Genomic DNA, 21,785 nt, shown 5'->3' on the forward strand with positions numbered 1-21,785 from the left:
TTGGTGAACCAGTTGATTTCAATGAAATAGAAGAATTGCATACTCCTAAAACTGTAATATTTTTTAATTTTTTTCATACATTTCTTATAAATGTAGCAATGCAGTCGTAAATATAATAATGGTAACATACCAATATATTTCTAAATGAGCATAACAAATATGAGAGGATGGAAGCTTTTATATGCTTTTAATAGTTAATCTTAAGCAAAGTTTAATACATGTGCTGATCATGAGATTAAAGCTATGCTTACTATCTGTTGTAGAACAAAGAAATGTGTATAAGTCTATGTCATTTATTTTCTTTGTTTTTTCAACAAATATACGTGTTTGATTTTATGATATTTTTCATTAATTAACAGGCAAATCATATTTCATTTTTACCAAAATATATTTGAACTTCAATAGGTCATATTTTTTTTAATCTTCATTATTATTTTCAATATGTCTCAGATACAAGTTATTGCAGTTATAGATGTTATGATTCAATAGATTTTACAAATAACAATATAATAATATATGCTATGTATCTGACTCAGTATGCTATAAATTAATATCTTATGTGAAACACTAATTTAAAATTATATCTACTATATTTTCAATACATGCTGTATGTTATATGTATATTAGATTGATGATCATTTCGTTTTCAAAATTAGTAAATAAGAATAGTATTCTTTGTTGAGAAATAAATGAATAATAATAATAATTAAAATAAATAAAAAACTTAAAAGTTATAATACGCTAGTACATGGCTGTATATTCGCAGGCTTGTGGTTTCTTTTGGGTTAATGCATGTTTTGAAAAATGGAATTTAGCTACAAGTTTTGTTCCTTCCACTACATCATTGTATAAATATTAATTATTATCTTAAATTCAGCACACACAGAAAAGGCACAACTGCTTGGAACATTTTACTCCAAACAGCTCGGAATAAAAATTCTATTTACACTGATATAACAAAACAGAATAAGACAAAATATACGAGTATATGTATTAATTTGAAATTAATTTTTTTTGTAACACCAAACATTAAAATGAATTCTGACGAAAACGATATTGTTATACTGCTATTGTGGATTTTTTTTGTTAGGTTAATAAATGGCAATAAAAAACATAACATTTGAGTGACTGAAATAAATAGAAAATGTACAAAGTATAATACAAACAAATTAAAATGTCTGAGATCGACATGAAAATAACGCTCACTAAGTTTATACTATTCATGAAAATAAACCAGTTACTTGTTTTTCATATTTTTCTCGGAGTAAAATTCGAAGCAAACCAATCGAGACCGATTATGTTTTATTTTGTTTTGTTGTATTTTGTTGTTGGCTGATTTATGTGTGTGCGTCAATTACTTTACTTATGTTATAATTAGTTATGAGATTAATCGAAGAAAAAATAATCGAATAATCAAATGATTAGTAGTTGAAAAAATAACCGGATGATTCATTCGAATGAATTATGATATTATTAATTAACATTTAACATTGCTTGAACCAATCGTTAAATGAGTTCTAAGATCAGTTTTGATGAGATTCATATCAGAAAGTTCTCGTTCACACTCGAAAGTTGTTGTTAGAAGTATGTTTTTATAAGATCAGAAGACGCATTTTATGAACTAAAGTTTACTAAACTTTCAAATTCAGCTACAAAATTCAGAATTCAGACCAAATCTGTGTGACACTCTTTAAACTTCCTCTTTTCATCTATCATCGTCGGTTTCTATTTTAAATACTTCTCCAATAATCTACAGGATGAAAAAAATTGCAATTTAGATGTTCGCGTACAGAAATAATTATTAATTCGATTATATTTTTCAATATTCCTTACCTTTAGATCTTGTAATATTGTTCTATTTTTAAGGTCATTGAATAAGCGCTGACGCATTTTATCGACTATATATTGTAAGAATTGTAATCTGTTGATTCCTCCAGACTTTATGATTGTAATATTTATGTCTTTATGAATTCGTTTTTGTATAACTTCTTTAATTTCTTTTTCACCAGGTTCTGTCTTCAGGCTTTCTAGAATTCTAACTGTTCTACATATTTCTATTTGAGCGCGCATTAATGTTGTTTTCCTTGATTGAAGTATACAAGACAGCATTCCGGTTCGAAAAGGACGTCATAAAAGAGTCCAAGCTCCTCTAGGAAAGAAGAAGATAATTTGTTGTGTTATAAATTGACATACACTTCTGTAGCACTTTGCTACATTTTAAGTCAATCCATAAAAATAAGCAAATGTTTTAACTCCCGAGTCCTGGTTATAACTATGTATACTTTGAACTATTTGTTTCCCCCCCCCCCCCTATAAGAAATTTCTAAATACGTCCCTGGTAATATTCGAGTGGCGATTAATAATCTGTGACTTGTATGTTTAAAAATTGTAAATACATATTTATTAAAAGTTGTAGTAATAATTCTTACTGTATATTTATAAAAACCAGTAGGGTAGTTGGAGCTTAAGGGAGGCGATTTATAACTATCACGGGTGTAAGTATTATACTATTTTATTATGGCTCTAACTGTGATTAAAAAATAACTAATAAATTCTAAGGATGGGGCGATCCACCCCTCAGCAACGTAGAGAAACATATAAGAAAATTTGTTGATTATTTTGGTAAAATGAATATTGTAATTACTCCTAAGAGTATAGGTATTTTTTAATTTTTAATTTCTATAGCATTTGATTAGTTGTAAACATTTTTTTAACTTTTTTAATTTTAGAATAATAAAAATAGAAAGATATCAATAATTACTCAAGATGAAGATGAAGATTGTAAAACTGATATTTGGACGACTCCAGTAAATGTAAGTATTATCAATGGTAATAATTAATTATATAAGTATTATTGCTAAACTCTAGTATTTTCCAATCAAGTTATCAAAAATAACTGAATTTTGGTTAAATCTATTATATCAATTAATTTTTTTTATACTCGATTCTGTATTATAATGAAAATATTGCAATGAATCTGTATATTAATGAATATCTCAAGTTATGAATGATAGGAAGTAAGGTAAATGTGTAAAAATAATTCCCTACAAGTACCTCGATTTAACTGCCGAAAAAAGGAAGAATTAATTACCTTCAATTACTAGTATAAATTCAAAATAATAAAATACATGATATAAGACTAAGTATAAATTAATGTTTCTTAGATCTACATGAGTCTATTGTTATGGACTATCGAAAGATAATGTCTGTGCACAAATAAACAATCAAACGAATATTATTTTTTATATTTGATTTAAAAAAAAAAAAAGAAATTATAATTGTTGTAATAACTATAGAAGGCTCTGGAAGTTCTGTCTAACCGAGACTGCTCTGAACCAAAACTGCTTGTTTCGCAGTGTGGGGGTCAGGAACGGACCAAAGAGAGGCCAACATATAATAGGGCAGGCATAGTAGCACGGAAGTTGAAAAAATGGTAGGGGTGGCAGAGGCTGGAGCGCCCTTAATTTGGACTCTCCACTTTTGATTCTCCGTATATAAATAACAGTACCTTTGTAATACAAATAGTAAAAACAATTTCATTTCTTAAAGTCTGACCCCCCCCCATTAAAAATGGTATGTCGACCAACAACTAGCAAGGTTAGTAATTGTTTCTTTTTAGTTTTGTTAAGTTTAAGTTAAGTTTTTAAACATTACCTACTATGTATTTCAATTTATTTTTTTTTGATCAGGCATATTTATAGAATTATTTTTCTTTGAGGGAAATTTGTTTTTACATCCTATAAAAATAAAATTTTTATGAACATATATATGTAACAAAAGAAGCTTAAACCTTATGGGTTTGCTAAAAAAGATTGGTAAGATTTAAAATTAGGAAGGGGAACGCTCTTCAATTTTTGATGAATATAGTCCCCCCACATTTTCCCCGCTTAAACCACTGGTGCTGTACAATAAAATATAAAATAGTTAATATAAAACAATATATTTAGGTGCTTATTGATTAATATTGAACTTGGAAAATAATTCAGGAAAAAACTTTTTTTTTATTAGCCACGTTAAGAAATTCGTTTATAGTTCGATTAAATATATTGAGTAAATAGTAATAATATTTTATGAATAAAAATAATAAAAGATAATAATATGATAGTATGCAACCTAATAAACAAAAATTGTGCATCGACGACAATAAAGATTATCACTAGTTACTACTCTAGACGCTAGGTGCTCACATTACACACATATAGACTCAGTGGCGTGCGGAGGGGGTATGGGCGTATTTTAGGGGGAGGCGAAGAAGCGATCGCTCCCCCCCACCTTGAATCCTTATTTAAGGAATTTATTATTATATATATACCCATTTAAAATTTTTTTAATGTGGATAATATTATAACGAAATCAAATTACGCGTGGCTGTGAATACTGAATTGAACTTTTTGTCGGGTCTATACTTAGTAAAAAATCAAATAAAACACAAGCGTAACTTTCAAAACACAGACAGGTGTTAAAAAAGAATTACACAAAAGTTAATTCTAAATGGATCCGGCATTAGATTAAAAAAAGAAATCACAAATATTAAGGATACACGTGATTTGAATATTACCAACAATTTTACTTGTCAATTTTGAGCTTGAATTGAAGAAAAAATTTGAGTGCTCCCCCCCCCCCCCAGAAGTAAGTCTTACTGCCCCTGGCATGGGGGGATAATTAGGTATACATCCCCCTTGAGATTTTTTTTTAGTTTTAAACGTTTTATAACTTAATTAAGAAGTACGGCGGGGCAGTCACGGTTAAATGGATTGGTGTTAATGAACATACATCGAGACATTCCATTACTACTGAACAAATAATTGATGAATTTAGTGTAAAAGCCACAAAGATGAATTTTCGCCTTAATTGCATTTTTTTTTTTTTTTGTTTAATTATAAAGAATAAAGACTGAAAATAATAAATTTTTATTCATGTCATCCCCTCCCCTCCAATACCAAATTCCTGCGCAGGCCACTGTATAGACCGGGTTCAACGCTGATCGGAATTTCAACGATGAACTAATAATTGATTACTGACTCTTACACACATATTTTCAGACAGTGCCATTCCTAGGTTTTGCGAGGCTCTGGGCATCATTAGAATTCGAGGTCCTACAATATTATATCAAATTCATAGGTACACTAGAATATCGTTTCTCATTCTTTTTATAGGTACCTAGTCGAGTACCACCCGCCCATTACAAAAATGTCTACACATTTGACCAGTGGCGTAGCCAAGGGGGGGGCTAAGGGGGCTATAGCCCCCCATGGGCCGTGTTTATATGTATAATGTATCTTGACTATTTAATAGAATCAATGGATGCTCGTTTTAATCAAAGGCTTATTGATTTTATGCCACTTGAAGAACTTATTCCGGCCAATTTAAATATGTATGATGATAAAGATATTATAAAAACTGCTAAAATATATGTCCAAGATCTCCATGATGATACCTCATCTACAATCAGAGCTAACCTGTTCATATGGAAGCAACAATGGAGTCAAAATACTATTCCAAAACCGAATTCTGCTCTTGATTCACTCTCTCATCACACTAATCTTCGACCTAACATTAAAATACTTTTACAATTATTCGCCACGTTACCAGTTACCTCTTTCACTCCGGAAAGAACGTTTTCAGCACTTAATCGCTTAAATTTTTTTTTAAGAAGCACCATGTCGGAAAACAGACTGAATGGGTTAGCTACGGCTAATATAAATAAAAGAGTGCAATTCGATAAAAGTGAAATAATAACTGAATTTACCAGAAATTCGCCTAAGAGGATGCAGCTGTCAGAGTGGAGCAAGTGACTGAACACTGAAACCAAAATTATTATTATTATTATTATTATAAATTATATATCAATAAATATTTTTAAAACTATACTAAAATGCTTGAATTACGTTTAGAAACTTGGTGATAGATGGTTGGGGGGGGTTAAGGGTCAATTCTCATATCCTCTCTTACTTTACTTATCCAAAAAAAGTGGTTAGCCCCCCCCCCCATTTAAAAATCCTGGCTACGCCACTGCATTTGACCTAATAAATTCTTCTTATCAACAAATGTATACCTACCTTATTTATATGTAGAAGTTTATTTAGGGATACATATATTTCGTATGACAGAGTAGAGCAACAAATTTAAATATGTAAATATTAACAGACATATATAAAATAACATAATATAAATGAAAAAAAAAATAAAAATTAGCTTAGTAAGACAGGTGGTAACTATTATAGCTGGAATATATTTGAAACTATAGATTATAAATGAATGTCCATATTTCGTATCCAATCGACTACATCTTTATTAGCTGTATAGGTAACATTTAGAGTGCCTTTGAATGCACGGATGCCGTTGAAAAGAACATGTAATGTTACAAGCAATGTACACATTTTTCCGCTCGCCACTCACCAATATACACGATGCACTAAGTCGTTGCTAAAATGTTTCAAAATATTGTTATATACACTACAATATAATGTTATTAATATAGTGTAATAATATATATTATATAATATTGCATATACGCGAGTGCCCCGTTTGTCCTGCCCTCGGGACGACACTGTTTTCAAAATTATCTAAAATTAGAATTATATAATAATAGTATTGTCAGTAGCGGCTGTAGTAAATATTCTGGGGAGACTTTTTTTCTTTTTTTTTTTTTCATGGTTGAACCGAGAACCGAGCAGGAGCCGTTTATCACATTACTGCACACTCGGTCCCCATCGTTTATTGTAAAAAAAAATTACACTTTTCAATTGTTCCATTAATATCCTAACCAATACACCTTAGTTTCCTGGGAGCATCAGATGGGGATCTCGATAAGTATTTACAAAATTGCTTAAGGTTATTAATAATTTTGTACATTGCCTTTTCTTGACCCGGTGTCCAAAATCAGACAGTCTAGACAAGTGGTTTGTTGAGCCATTTGCAACATTTGGGAAGAGCCTGTGAGTTCGCCTCCCTTTTGTCGACCGATCCTACCTATTTTGCCAGCCGCTGTTCGAGATCTTTTAAATCTGTAATAATAAATATAGAAAACGCTACTCGTATAACATATGAGTATTTTTAATAAAATAAAACAATTTCTATAACATTTTTAAATAGTTATTATTTACGAGTAGCTGTTTTTTTTAAGGGGAGACGCAATCTCAAAATTTCCCCTGACGAACCGGCCCTGAGTATCGCAATTCCGTCTAAAGTAGAGGTCTCTATTTCACATGTAGTAAAATTTAAAGATACACGTGAAATTAAAATTCACGTATGCAATCACATGAGTTTGTGAATTTAATTACATGTGATTCAGTCAATTTAATTACACGTGATTCAGTCAAATTTGTTATCAAATCACGCGTTTATTGTTTGATATTTTACTATAAATTCTTGGATTTTTAAATTTAAGTACACGTGAATAAACAGGTGATAACGTGAATTCACGTTCAAATTCGGAAGCTCTACTTTAAACCGTTTCCTTAAATCGCACCAATTATTTTATTTTTTATTTTTACATATAAACGGGCTTGCGCCCAAGTAAAATGGTACATATAACATGATAATATAATAATATTTTTAATACGACAAATTATTAGAAACAGTTTTAAATAATAATTATAAACTAAAATAACTTATATATTAATGAAGTGGGGATCCTCATTTTCTATTCTTACCATGCGATTTATAGGTTCATTATACACAGTGGTTGAATTGGGGGGGGGACGCAGAGGGTCTGAGCTACTCTTCATTTTTCTTCATATTATAGCGTACCCCTTAATTTAATTCATCAAGGAACGCAGGGGACGCAGCGTCCTTCAACAATTATATGAATATGAATTTGTTTCTAAGAAAAATTAAATAAATATGAAAAAAAATTGGAAACGATTAATATTTTATTTAATTTTTGGTATTAGTTCGTAATCTGTTCATTATTATTAGCACATATGTATATTAGGAACGCAATAATAAAATAAATAATAATGTTATATAATTTATGTAACACGTTTCAAGTGTTTCCACTGCGTATTAATTCGTGGTATAAGCTGCTAAATTGCTAAAAATATAATTATTACGAAAACTTCCCTGGGTGTACCGATATAACGATCTTTAGTAAACCATTGACAATAATAATATATTGACTCCGTATTTTGAGAATCCGTCCGTTGTTTTAGTTATCGACGATTAACAAATGGTGATCGTTTTCAAGGAAAATTAAATATTATTTATATTTTATTTGGAAACGAGGTGCGCCACGAATGAGTAATCAGTATTATGTTAGCTTGTGGCGTACTCTCGTATGTAATTTATAAATTGTAATTTTGTTGAAAATAGTAAACACCTCAACCGCACTCCTACAGTCCTACATGTCACGTCAGCAATAAACAAATAAACATGAATAAACGTCAAAAATTGTCCATATCGGACTTTTTCAATAAAAAAAAAAAAACAATAACCAAGGTAATTAAAACACTTTAATTTAATAATAAATCATAGACGTGCGCAGATTCCTGTTACCGGTGTACTTTTATTTTTTTTTGATAATCCACCCTCATAAATCCCGCCTTAAAAAAAAAAAAAAAGTAGAAATAAAATTTATTAGAAAAACTGATGTACAATCTGATTATCAATGAACGTCAGTCCCGGCAATTTTTATTTTTTTGTAATTTGATAAAATTTATAAAAAAAACTTGATTTTCCAAAAAAAGTTATTAGCCCTTTTTACTTAAGTACCTAGTACCTACCTAAAAAAAAAAGTTAATAAATACAGTTAAAAGTTCCTTAAATTTTTTTGGTCATACATTTTAAAGCAATACATATACATAACTATGATAAAAATAATTATTATTTAACTCTCAGCAAATCTTAGTCCTAAAAATAATGTGACGGGATGAAATAAATTATTTGACTAATATTAAACTTCAAATATTAAAATTAATATTGACAAAAAAAAATTAATGTACTAATTAAAGAGTAACATTTATAATCTATAAATTTAATATTTACTTTTTGTAGGCAATAGTAAAATACATGAATTATTTTAAATTGAAAGTTAATTGATTAATTAATTTTATCATGTGGCTATATATTTACATTTTAGATTTTAAATTTGCTAGACGTGTTGCTGTGTTGATAGAATTAATACAAATAAATACCTATTAGTATTGTTTATTATTTGTAGATGCATTTAGGTGGTGGGGGGGACAAAGTCCCCCACGTTTTTTTTTAGATTAATTTGCTTTGGAACGCTAATTGTTCAGCTACATTTAGAGTCCACCTTTATTTTTTTTTCCAATTCAACCACTGATTATACATGTAATTAGTTGAACAGAAAGGGACGTGAAATGGAATCGAGTTGCGAGTAAAATGCGCAAGCACTCTAAAATTAATTAATGAGCGAAGTGTTGGAGCGTCGATATCCGAAGAAATAAGTTTAGTGAGGAAGGAAATATTTTGAGAATATCGACGGCTAGCTAATGTGGATAGGTTGAGCTTAGATAGGACAGGGGAATAATCATGCGGGAGGCAAGGAATTTTCAATGAGTAGCTTGCGTAATTGAGGAATTTCCTTTGGACACCCTCAAGTTGACGACAAAGATCAGTACAATGCGGATCCCAAACCACTGAACCATATTCAAGAATTGGTCTGACGAGAGCGCAGTAGAGAGATTTGAGTGAGTTAGTAAATTTAAATTCACTTGAAACTCTTCTAATGAATCCAAGTAACTTATAGGCCTTACATACAATGCTAGTTATATGTAAGCGCGGAGAAAGAGAGGGCGTGAATATAAAACCTAAGTCGCGTATAGATTCAACAGATGAAACTCCAGCACCATTTATTAATTAGGTATAGATTATAGGAGACCGATTTCTGGTGAAGGATATCGAATGACATTTAGCAATGTTGAGATTCAGGCCTAGGGATTCACTCCAACTGACAAACCTGTCAAGATCACTCTGGAGAAGTGAACAGTCTTCCGAAGTTCTAATAAGCTTGTACAATTTCATATCATCTGCGAAACATAACAGACGGCTATGGTGTAGTACCGATTGAGCATTATTGACAAAAAGGGAAAAGAGTAATGGTGAGAGATGACCTCCTTGGGGCACACCCGAAGTGGCAATAAAGGGTTCAGATCTAACATCGAACAGCTTTACCCACTGAGGCCTATTAGTTAAGAAAGATTCAAACCAAGACAGAAGAGGCTCGCCAAAACCAGAAGATCGAAGTATGTGAAGGAGAAGTTTGTGGTTAACAGAGTCAAATGCCTTGGAAAAATCGGTGTATATAACATCAACCTGAGTACCTACATTAAAAGAACCAAATATATAATTACACAAAGTGATGTTACATGTGACCGTAGACCGTCCTGGGTGAAAGCCATGTTGTTCATCAGCGAGTAGTGAACGGTTTACTGATGGTTGAATGTCATTTAGAACCAAGGCTTCAAATATTTTGGATATGTGGCTAAGTATAGCAATAGGCCTATAGTTTTCAATCTCAGAAGTGTTATTAGATTTAGGAATAGGGGTTAACGAAATAAAATAAATAAATAAAATTATAAAACATAAACAATCTAAAGTTGTGTGTGACGTGTATACTATTTAGGAAATCTAGACCCCTATAAAACAGGGATATTCTGTTTACGTAATAATATTTAAAAAATTGAAATTCAAACTATTAAATTAAATCTAAAATTTTAGACAGTTCAGAGGTTTTCGAGGAGGGCCATGGCCCGCCACTGCTGTTATGTGTGTGAACCCTCTCATTTAAGCTGGTCATCCGGCCAAAAGGGTAATTCAGCTGATTCCTTAGATCAGCCGTATGGGTAGGAAGTCTCACTCGCCTTTAGTCACACATGCATCAGTTTAAAATATGTTTCATTATTTCACCACAATCAGTGCTCGACTTGAAGGGTACAGAGTACCCCAGCTAATTTTCAGAAATTTTAGCGTCTCCCTACTATTATTACGCTATAATCATAACACTCAGCCAGTTTTGGGGACTTCCTTTTTTTTAAAGTAAATAGAATCCTCCTTCTTTAATTTTGCCAAGTCGAGCACTGACCACAATAAACACTTATACATATATTAACTTAGATATAATACTACTAATATAATCAGTGGCGTACATTCAATCTTGCTCTGGGGGGGAGGGTTTACAAAAGTAATCGTAATCTTTTTTAACACAGATAAATAAGATAAATAACTGCTATAAATAGATATTATTTTATTCAACTTTTTTACCAATTTACAGTTTACTTTTATATTACAGTAAATGAATAGCTATTGGAATTTAAAAACAGCATAGTTAACAAAACTTTTCAAACACCTATCAATATAACTATTTAATTATCATAATATTTGTATATTTGTATATTTTAAGTTTAAAGCGTAATAATGAAACTATGAATATATTACACGTCATCAATAATAAAACAATTTTTTTTTGCCCTGGGGGGGGGGGTTTGAACTCTGAAACCCCCACAACCCCCGTATGTACGCCACTGAATATAATAAACAGTAGTCCTTAACACTATACAGTTTTTATTGAATATAATTAAAAATATTGTGTTTATTTTATATTTGTATTTCATACAAAATAAAAATATGATAAAATTGAGTTAGTTTAATATTTTAATGTTTTAGAAACATATGAGAAAATCAATGACACCAACTAAACATTGTGTTTCAAAAGTGCGTCGTAGTATTTTACAGGATATACCAGAAAATAAAGAAACTGAAGTAGTTATTACTCCAAAGACACCAAGAAAAACTCCAAAGGTAAATATTTATATCCTTTATTCTGTATATCTTGTAGAACTAAACTAACATTTTTAAATATTTTATTTTAGACACATGTAAAAAACTTAATAGCTTCAGCTAATAAAAGATTAGACAGTGGAGTAATGGTTCCATGTAGTCCCTTGGAAAAAGCAAGAGCAAATTTACACTTGCATGCTGCTCCTAAACATTTACCATGTCGTGAAGTTGAATTTAAATCTATACACTCATTTTTGGTCAGAAAAATTAATGATGAATTAACTGGGTAAATTACTACTTTTAATATATTTTTATTACAATTTTAATATTTTTTAATTTATTTTTTATCTAGGAGTATGTATATTAGTGGTGTTCCTGGTACAGGAAAAACTGCTACGGTTAAAAGAGTTATAGATTTTTTAAATGCTGATTTAATTATGAAACACAGTTTCAAAGTAATTTAGCTATTATATTTTCTTTAGTATAATAAAATGTTTTGTTACTAAAAATGGATGATTTTATAATAGTTTATAGAAATTAATGGTCTAAGACTTGCCAATCCACATCAAGCATTTTCAGTCATATGGAAAGAATTAACTACAGAAACTGTGTCGTCCTCTCGAGCCCAAGCACTTCTTAATGATTATTTTTCTGGTGATGAAGTCAGAAATTTGTCAACAATTTTATTGGTTGATGAAGTAAGTCATTGCGTTATTAAACTTAGTATTTTATAATTTTCTATTTGATTTCTTAGGTTGATCATATTTGTAACCGCAAACAAGATGTTGTGTATAATATTCTTGACTGGTCCAGTCGAATTGGTTCAAGAGTGGTTGTAATAACAATTGCTAATACAATGGATTTACCTGAACGAGTATTAAGAGGATGTGTTACTAGCCGAATGGTAAATAAAATAATAAAATTAATTTGAATTCACATGCTTCAAATTTTATGAGGTGTACAAATGCTTATATTTAGGTACTATTGTTTAAACTATTGTAATTCTAAAATTATATTTTCATTCTTATATAAGTATTTCATAAATATTTTTTTTTATGGACACATATTAAAATATTTACAACAATTATGTACATTTTTTAACTTTACTATCAAATTATAAAGTCTAATAATCAAATTATTCTATATTTATGTTTATAAAATTATAATTTCATAAGAATGAAAACTTATCGAAAGTTGTTGTTGATTATAATATAAAACTAAAATATTTAATAAAGTACTTTGTATAATTAAATGTGTAAGTAGGCAAATTTTACATATTTTATTTTGTTATTTTTATTGCAAAATAACAATATTAAATAGATTAAATTTTCTCAAAAAATTTTCATACTACATATTATTTAAATTTTTACCATGAGAAGGAATGTATACTGTTTATTAATAATGTTTTCTTTATATGATTTTAGGGGTTAACTAGATTAGTATTCAAGCCATATACATTTCAACAATTACAAGAAATTATTACAAATAGGCTGATTGGTAATTCTTCATTTGATCCTGATGCTGTTCAATTTGTGGCTAGGTAAGAAATTTTAGTTTCAAATAATGTATTTAAAATCATATTACACTTTTATTTTAGGAAAGTAGCTGCAATATCAGGTGATGCTCGACGAGCTCTGGATATATGTCGTCGAGCTATAGATTTAATTAAATCAGAAGATGATATTCAATTAATAACTATTAATCATGTCACTCAGGTGTTAAATTCAATACTTTCTGGTGTCCGTGTAACGGCTATCAGGTATAATAAATTATTTTTATATAAATAAAGCTGAAAAGTTATGAATTATAAAAATAATATTACATTTTACAACTGAGAAAATTTGTTAGAACTGTAATATTAGATTATTAATTAAAACCTGTACTAAACGATAACAAATAAATATTTTTAGAAAATATAACTATTATTTGAAATGTAATTTAAGAATTTGTTAAATTGTGTTGAAATTTTAAAATATATATAATAGACCATTTATTTTAGAAATTAAAATTTTTGCTTAGGATTTTGTTACTTTTTATATGTGATTATTGAGATTATTTATAATCTTATCTTTATAAGGTTATAATTATTCTTATATTTCTTAGGTACTGTAGTCTTTTTGAAAAAATTTTTCTCAAAGCCCTGAGAGATGAAACAATCAGAACAGGCTTTGATCATAGTACAATTGATTCTATTTATATTCAAATGAAAAGTATTTGTTTGTTTGAAGGTATGTTTATTAATTGCGGCTGCACCTTTTAATGGAGTTTATTACTTTAAAGGTAAATACATATTCATTTTTTTTATTTTAGGTGAACAGTTACCTAATGATCAACAAGTCATTATGATGGCATATCGTTTAAGAGATAATGGTTTGATATTTTTAGAAAAGAAGCGAACGGATGTCTTTCGTAAAGTATCACTTAATATTAGTTCAGAGGACATTAATTATGCTTTAGAAAAGTATAATAATTAAGTTATGTTATCTAATTATTTTTATATTTTATTCCTTATTGTGACTTATATACTCAGTGTAATTATATTTAATATTTGTATTTTTATTATTCAACTGAATATTTTAGTCAATTATTTTTATAAACTATCAGTACCTTTTTTAATTCCTAAATATTACCTTATTTGTTAATTACAGCATTAAGTTGTTTAATAAACTAATATAAAACAATTTAATTATATATTTTTATTTATATTTCATACCTTCCATGGTTCAGTTGATTATTGAATTAAATAATTTGTTTAATTCATAACCATTCCTCTAAAATATTTTTATTATTTGAAATAAAATTAAACAATCCTTTTCATTTAGGAGTAATTGTTTACAGAATACATTTTTTGATAATATAAGACATAATTACTTGTTATCACATTGTTAATCTGAAGATGTAAGAAAATATAAAAACCTATGTATTTTATCTCAACTTACTAACTTTATCTAGATTATTAATATTAGGTTATTTTTTGAATAATGTAAAAATAATTATTTAAAATATCATACTTAATTATTTTACTGTCTACCATATAATTGTATGAATATATTATTTCAATTAAATGGATTATTAACACATACTTCTTTTAAAATAATTTTATCAATGAGTAATTTAGATGTTAATATATTTCAAATAATACAATTTATGAAAATTCAACCATTTTTATATTACATAGAGGCACCTAAAGTTTATGTAACTTCAATATAGTTCTTAACTATCATAAAAAATTAAAAATATATAATATTAAATTATAGTAGGTTATTCATCAGGTGGAATAAATGCCATATTACGTTTAGCTTCTCTTTTTATTTTAGCTTCCTTTTGCTTATCTTCTTTTACCTTCTTTTTCCTTTTTTGTTTTTCCTCTTCTTTAAGGAAGTATTCTCCTGATTCCAACAACTTATCAATCTTGCTCTCTGTTGGAGCTGGTGGGAATGGAGTATATGGTTTCTTTGATTTTTTGATAGACTTCTTTTTAGGCACATTCTTGGGTTTGAAATTAGGTAAAAATCTATCCCAGTTTTCGTTTTTTAATTTAGGATTTCTTTCTAATTCACGTTTGATCATTAATGATTTAATATTGTAAATGGGATGAACATTTTTCATAGTATCTGTCACAATACGGCGTACCTATGATATCATAACTTAAAGTATTATTTTATTTATGATAATGTATGACAACTTTTCTTACTTGCTGGAGTCCTTTAAACGGACCAAGAGCTGCTACAGTTTGTCCTTGTACAAGCACATAACAATTGGTCAATAGTTCAATAGACTTTAGAGTACATCCTCCTGGTCCAATAAGCCTTTGTCTTCGTTTAACAAATTTGTCTCGATTTCTAACCATAGAACCGATTTTGATAATATCAGCAGCCATGTCATCTTCCATGACACGTATGGCATGTTCGTATGGTACACTTCGAGACAGTAATTTGATTAAATCCCGAGCTTTTAAAATGGAAGCAGGATCCCAAGTTTTACGTGTAGTGCGTACAGTCATGCTACCTTCAAGTAAGTCTAGATCGGCTTTGATGTGGTATTTCAATAAAGAGTTTTGGACTAAGGGCCAACATTCTTTCAAATAAGTTTCTCGATACTTGGGAAATAATGTAGCAAATGAACTCTCTTCCAAAAGCCCATGAGGATTATCTTCAGGACGGAACTCCGGGAGTTCAGTTTTCCAGGCGTTTTCCATTTGTGAGAATTATTTGAAGAAAAAAAAACTGAAAAATCATAAATTTTTCATCAACATAGGTAAATATATTGACAATAAAAAAAAAAAAACATTAAACAGAATATCTAAATATTATGGGTTTAATTTATTATTTTTATCAATAACTAAAAAATAATTAAGGCACTAGCACAGACTATAAGAATAGTCTATGGAACAAGTTTAGTAAACAAGAAGTTCTACACTATAATTAGTTTACATTTTACAGAACACTTGGAACTAATGGTATTAAATAGAAATACATAGTTGTATCATACTTTCATAATATAAATTAGTTTCGTGGTATTAATTGTACCTTAATGTTTATTATAATCGGAATACATAAATTTCAGTAATGACGAACCTTAAGAACAAGTTTTTTCAAATTATACACGACCACGACCAGTCGGAGTGATGGACAGCGTACAAGCCACGGTAAAATCTGTCAACTTAATTATCTTAGATTCAGAGCATGTAGTTTGAATGAATGATAAAAAAATAATAGAAACATTGATAGTAAACTGCGTATTCCACATAACCTAAAATATTAATTTGGGAGACACTGTGTCCCGTACCTCCCCCTCAGCCAGTTACGATTTATTCGTTCCTAATGTTGTACACAATACGAAATTATCTCTATCCGCGTCCGCCGCCAACTTACAACAAACTCTCTTTTGCACCACACGTGTTTCTCTAAGATTTTTCGTTCTGACCTAGCCAACTATTTCGTTGTCTTTAAACGATAAAAAATGGGTTTCGCCAATGTATGGTATTCGCATCCCAGACGTTATGGCCAAGGATCTCGTTATTGGTGAGTCAAATGTTTTCTTACGATTTTATTTCGCTAACCTTACGGCGACTGGTATCACACGACATTACGTGCACGTAGTAAGTTGCATGTAATGTACACTTGAATATTTTAATCTGATCTAGTCTGTGTTTAAATGTACGTGCGCTATAATTATCGCTTTACTGTTTGATTTCAGCCGAGCGTGTACAAACAGGCATGGTCTGATCCGGAAATACGGTATCAATTTGTGCCGTCAGTGTTTCCGTGAATACGCCAACGACATCGGTTTCAAGAAAGTTAGTGATTCGCTTCAAATTGCGATTAATTCACCCACATTTAATGATCTACTTTTGTACGTTTCAGATGGACTAAATATTGATTTTCTACGATCTTGACTGTGACAACTACGAATACCTACCACCCTGTATGGTCGCATTAATTTTGTCTACTATTTAAGTGAATAAATGAACTTGATTTGAAAATACGTATTTTTCGTTTATTCCATTTTTTTTTTTTTTTTTTTTTGATATATTATAATATTATATTTATGGTCATAGATTGATTGATTGATCCTTAACATTATTGTTGTTCCACCTTTGTGCCCTATGGGGATTTTTGGTATTTCTAGTCCAAAGATCATTGAACAGAAAACTAAGTACATATTGATAAAGTTGCTAATACTTAGTGGGTAATATGGTACATTTAATATTTGTAGTTGTAAGTGTTCTACCTTGGTTAAAAGTAACCTCAAATCATTTTGAGCCAGTATGTTTTAAAGTTATCTATTGATATGGCCAAAATCTTGATACGGTTTTCATTTTGAAAATCTTGTGGTATGATTTATGTAGGTCTATGGGACTTTTTTATAGTTAAATAATTTAATTAAAGTTTTATAGTTTCTAAATTATCTTGCCCTTCGTATGTCGACCGTTGTCAGTCCCATATATTTTTTTTATTTAATACAATGGAATATTAATCAAACAATAACGTAACATCATAGTATTATAGGCTACTACTCGGTGATACACTTATAGTCTTCAGGCGTATTAACGTTGTATTAAAAATCCAATGAAAATGGAAATGAACAGAAATGAAATCATATCATTGGTATTACGCATGACTCTGTTGTCAACTTGTGCTTATTTTGGCACTAAATGGCTGATTGGTCAGATTGATCCAACTAACCAACAAAAAAAACGATCCAAGCAAACAGTAAGTTTATTTTTAATTTTTACTAGATGTACATATTTGAATTATATATTAACTATATTTATAACTATTTGAATATTGATTCTAGGCTCTCAATAAATTGAGAAGTCTTGGTTTAGAAAAAGTGAAAAACGTAAGTTACCTAATAATAATAAACCTTGTAAAATAAATTGTGTACTATTTTTTTGTTCAAATCTTATACACTAATTGCTTCCGGTTGTTTACCATTAAATATATTTAGTATATATCTGTGATTATATATTTTATGAATTTAAATGAGATTAAGGTAAATGGAATTGTACCTTTTAATTTTAATATGGTATTATCTTCAAACAGCTATTTTGATTAAACATTAGTTTGGTATTTAATTACAGTTAACTGATCATGAACTTATGATTGCTAGTCATTTGGTTAATCCTTATGATATTACTGTTTCATGGAATAACATTGCTGGACTTAACCAAGTAATAGATGAAATCAAAGAAACCGTTATTTTTCCTGTACAAAGAAAAGAGTTACTTAGAAATTCAGTGTTAACAAAACCTCCAAAAGGTATAACTAACATAAAATGTTCTTATTCTTCAATTAATAATTTTTTATATTTTTAGGTGTTTTACTTCATGGGCCTCCTGGTTGTGGTAAGACAATGATTGCTAAAGCAACTGCTCGTGAAGCAGGTATGAATTTTTTATACCTAGACGTATCATTGCTGACTGATAAATGGTATGGCGAAAGTCAAAAATTAGCTGGAGCTGTGTTCAGTTTAGCTCAAAAGCTTCAGCCTTGTATAATATTCATCGATGAAATAGGTTAAGAACGATTACTAAACTTGTTGAAGTATTTATTAAGCATATTATTAAATATATTTATATAGTGTTTTAGTATTGATAACAACTGTATTCTATTATTATTTTTTTTTTTTAATATGCTTCAAGAAAAATTAAATGTATTGGTTGATTATATTTACATTTTATATTTTTATATTTTAGATTCCTTTTTAAGATCTAGAACACAACATGATCATGAGGCAACAGCTATGATGAAAGCTCAATTTATGATGCTATGGGATGGTTTATCAACTGATCCAGAAAATACTGTTATTGTTATGGGTGCCACAAATAGACCTAAAGACTTAGACCCTGCTATATTGAGGCGCATGCCAGCTACCTTTGAAATTTCACTACCTGTAAATATTTATATTAATAAATTTTCCTTAAATTTCTTAAAACAATATTTTGGTTTTTGATACAAATATTTTTGTTATTTATTTTAAATAATTTTTTTTTAATTTAAAAAAAAGATAGACATGAAATCATTGAGTTGAAGTCATTTAAATTGTTAGTATAATTAATTATTAGTTAATTACAGATTTATTGTATTCTAACAAAACTTTGGAACATAGTTGTTATTTTACCTAGTTTATTTTGATTACTCATTGAAATTCAAAGAATAAAGGTCGTAGATATATTAAGATATACATTTTATGTTGTATAAAATGGACATTAATACTTTGAAGATCTTAAAATTAGGTGGTATACCAATTTAGAGTTAATTTTTTTTTTAATAACCAAATTATTTAAGTGGTTGCAATTCCGACTCTTATTCATAATTTGAATAGGCATATTTAATTGAAAAAAAAATAAAAAAAATAAAAAAAAATGTTTAAAAAAAAGGTTATGATAAAAATTTAATTTTATTACATTGTTTATTTAAATAATTGTTATATGTAAATAATAATTCTGGAAATTCTTAAATTAAATAAGCATTAAAATGTAATTTTCTTATTAAAAATGGTGTTATCTATTTCAGGACGAACAACAAAGAAAAGATATTCTGTCATTGGTTTTGAAAACTGAGCAATGTGCCACAGATGTAGATTTACATAAGTTAGCCATAACAACTAATGGTTTTTCTGGATCCGACCTTCAAGAACTCTGTCGTATTGCATCATTATTACGCATCAAAGATTTGATTAAAGAAGAGGAACTTCAAAAATGGTGATTTATAATTAAACCAAATTCATGTTTCTTTATATTCTATAATATTTGTATTTTTAATAGTTCTTCAAATTCAATTGATTCTTCCGGTTTAAATTCATTGCGGCCTATCAGTATGGATGATTTAGTTGCATCTGTTTCTAAGATGAAAGCATCTAAAGTAGTCAGTGTCACTCAATCTAGATTTTAGTGAACTACTATAAAATAATCAGTAGTCTGGTTGTTGATCAATCTTAATATTTTATTATCTGTTTGGTGTAATGGTTTTTTTTGTGAGAACTGTTATTCAAATGGACAATTTTTTATTATAGCCCTAGTCCAATTTAAACACAAATAGTGTCTTATTAATTTTTAAGAATATAAATGCAGACATCATTATTGTTGGTTTTATTCTAATTTGTAGAAAAAATGTGTTGGTTATAACATACTATAAATCAAACAGTTAATTAATATTACATTACAATGGTAAAGTTATTTTAATTTAATTTGTATTAGTTGATTATTGAGTGTTGGAAAAGTTTCTATGACTATTAATGTAAATAATTATATTATTTTCTCCGGTATTTCAGTAAATTGTTGTTAATAATTATATAGTTTTTTGATTCATAATCATAATTGTATAGCTTTTGAATTAATTAACTACTTAGAATAAATAATTTTATAGATAATGCTTTGTTTTTTTTTATCTGACTGATTTTTTTTTTTGTAAATATTTTAATTTCTAGGTTGTTGATTGAACATCTTATAATATAAGATGTTCAACCGTTGTTACTAAGTTTCAATAATTTAGAAATATTAACTTTTTAGAAATGTTTGATTATTAATTAACACTAAAAAATATAATTAAATATAGTTAAAATGTCATTTTATTGTATTAAATAATTATTATTGTATTATATGTCATTATCTCTTCTATCCAACAAATACATATCAAATACCTTAGTAATAACTAATATCCATCTAATTAAACAAACTGTGTTATAATCTTCTGTTATGTTTGTATATGTTTTTAATTTTTCTCAAGATAACAACATTTAATGATTACATAAACCAATTGATCATTTTTATATTGCGATGCTGGTATAGTAATATAAATAATGTAAGAATATGTTGATATATTGATCTTATAACTTATACATATATTAATAATAAATATATAATGGATTCTGTTTAATGTGGCCATTAGTTAATGAGGGTAGCCACCTAATATGGGAATTATGTTGTAATCATTTAAATTAATCTTCTAATTATGGTTTAAATTCTAATGTGGTTGCTGTAATGTTTTTAACAATGGCAAAATAAAAATAATTTTAATGTGTCCTTAAGGCTAACAAATATTGTTTAATGTGAACACTCAATTAAATTTCGTGAAGGGGAAGTTGAACCCTTAAAACAACCCTTGCGTTTGTGCCTGATATAATGTTATGCTATTATAAGTATAACATGATAATAGGATATTATAAATAATATTTCGCTCAAGACTTCTTTTACTTCAGTGCCTTTCCCTTTTTACAATTTTGACCGCATGTTTGGTTTGAATTGAAGGTTCTACACAAAATGATTTTTTCAATGAGAAGTTTAGCGAGCATTAACTTTCGAGGACTATTTGACGTCGCGAAAAAACCTGATAAGTTCGATTAGGCTCGGGTGGGCCGGAAAAAATTGTATAAAAATAATGCATGATAATTAATCATCAAATTATTTTAATTCGTTATCTTCATGATGGAAGTCAATAGAGCCAATTTAATTATTTTATTATATTTTATTTTATCCGATTAAATTCTGGAAAAAAAAGGAATTTTTAATCTTTTTACTAATTACTTACGAAGTAGCG

The 21,785-nt window shown here is 28.7% G+C and overlaps 4 protein-coding genes across 5 annotated transcripts; 3 read left to right on the forward strand and 1 right to left on the reverse strand.

Moving 5' to 3' along the window:
• The first annotated feature begins 2,295 nt into the window (after positions 1 to 2,295).
• Positions 2,296 to 14,367, forward strand: LOC112684098 (origin recognition complex subunit 1). The gene is made up of 10 exons (XM_025555416.1): positions 2,296 to 2,813; positions 11,629 to 11,763; positions 11,835 to 12,028; positions 12,095 to 12,197; positions 12,270 to 12,440; positions 12,497 to 12,646; positions 13,167 to 13,282; positions 13,340 to 13,501; positions 13,846 to 13,970; positions 14,053 to 14,367. Exons 2-10 carry the CDS (start codon positions 11,635 to 11,637, stop codon positions 14,214 to 14,216), a joined length of 1,314 nt encoding a protein of 437 aa, XP_025411201.1. The 5' UTR covers positions 2,296 to 2,813; positions 11,629 to 11,634; the 3' UTR covers positions 14,217 to 14,367.
• Positions 14,368 to 14,848: 481 nt separating this feature from the next.
• On the reverse strand, positions 14,849 to 16,446 carry LOC112684100 (KRR1 small subunit processome component homolog). 2 transcript variants are annotated; one of them, XM_025555419.1, is made up of 3 exons: positions 16,320 to 16,446; positions 15,437 to 15,968; positions 14,849 to 15,375 (listed from the first exon to the last, which is right to left on the reverse strand). In XM_025555419.1, exons 2-3 carry the CDS (start codon positions 15,938 to 15,940, stop codon positions 15,004 to 15,006), a joined length of 876 nt encoding a protein of 291 aa, XP_025411204.1. In that variant the 5' UTR covers positions 15,941 to 15,968; positions 16,320 to 16,446; the 3' UTR covers positions 14,849 to 15,003. The 2 variants fall into 2 exon arrangements, with proteins under 2 accessions (XP_025411204.1, XP_025411205.1); XM_025555420.1 differs by having other exon boundaries at positions 16,272 to 16,446.
• Positions 16,447 to 16,579: 133 nt separating this feature from the next.
• On the forward strand, positions 16,580 to 17,233 carry LOC112684101 (40S ribosomal protein S29). The gene is made up of 3 exons (XM_025555421.1): positions 16,580 to 16,766; positions 16,942 to 17,041; positions 17,109 to 17,233. The coding sequence occupies exons 1-3, from the start codon at positions 16,705 to 16,707 to the stop codon at positions 17,115 to 17,117; spliced, it is 171 nt and encodes a 56-aa protein (XP_025411206.1). The 5' UTR covers positions 16,580 to 16,704; the 3' UTR covers positions 17,118 to 17,233.
• Positions 17,234 to 17,454: 221 nt separating this feature from the next.
• LOC112684099 (ATPase family AAA domain-containing protein 1-B) lies at positions 17,455 to 20,285 on the forward strand. Its single transcript, XM_025555417.1, has 7 exons — positions 17,455 to 17,957; positions 18,043 to 18,087; positions 18,329 to 18,506; positions 18,563 to 18,763; positions 18,944 to 19,140; positions 19,764 to 19,951; positions 20,015 to 20,285. Exons 1-7 carry the CDS (start codon positions 17,814 to 17,816, stop codon positions 20,139 to 20,141), a joined length of 1,080 nt encoding a protein of 359 aa, XP_025411202.1. The 5' UTR covers positions 17,455 to 17,813; the 3' UTR covers positions 20,142 to 20,285.
• Positions 20,286 to 21,785: the final 1,500 nt, after the last annotated feature.

Source organism: Sipha flava, unplaced genomic scaffold (genome assembly GCF_003268045.1).
Source record: "Sipha flava isolate LNK unplaced genomic scaffold, YSA_version1 24195_pilon_pilon, whole genome shotgun sequence".
Taxonomy (NCBI): domain Eukaryota; kingdom Metazoa; phylum Arthropoda; class Insecta; order Hemiptera; family Aphididae; genus Sipha; species Sipha flava.

Excerpts from the sequence above, each read along its gene's own strand:
- LOC112684100 (XM_025555419.1), bottom strand. The coding sequence starts at position 15,940 with ATGGAAAACGCCTGGAAAACTGAACTCCCGGAGTTCCGTCCTGAAGAT. Across the intron at positions 15,376-15,436 it reads CGTTTAAAGGACTCCAGCAA|GTACGCCGTATTGTGACAGA; the intron begins GTAAGAAAAGTT and ends ATGATATCATAG.
- LOC112684101 (XM_025555421.1), top strand. The coding sequence starts at position 16,705 with ATGGGTTTCGCCAATGTATGGTATTCGCATCCCAGACGTTATGGCCAA. Across the intron at positions 16,767-16,941 it reads GGCCAAGGATCTCGTTATTG|CCGAGCGTGTACAAACAGGC; the intron begins GTGAGTCAAATG and ends GTTTGATTTCAG.
- LOC112684099 (XM_025555417.1), top strand. The coding sequence starts at position 17,814 with ATGAAAATGGAAATGAACAGAAATGAAATCATATCATTGGTATTACGC. Across the intron at positions 18,088-18,328 it reads GTTTAGAAAAAGTGAAAAAC|TTAACTGATCATGAACTTAT; the intron begins GTAAGTTACCTA and ends ATTTAATTACAG. Across the intron at positions 18,764-18,943 it reads AATATTCATCGATGAAATAG|ATTCCTTTTTAAGATCTAGA; the intron begins GTTAAGAACGAT and ends TTTATATTTTAG.
- LOC112684098 (XM_025555416.1), top strand. The coding sequence starts at position 11,635 with ATGAGAAAATCAATGACACCAACTAAACATTGTGTTTCAAAAGTGCGT. Across the intron at positions 12,029-12,094 it reads ATTAATGATGAATTAACTGG|GAGTATGTATATTAGTGGTG; the intron begins GTAAATTACTAC and ends TTTTTTATCTAG. Across the intron at positions 13,971-14,052 it reads AAGTATTTGTTTGTTTGAAG|GTGAACAGTTACCTAATGAT; the intron begins GTATGTTTATTA and ends TTTTTATTTTAG.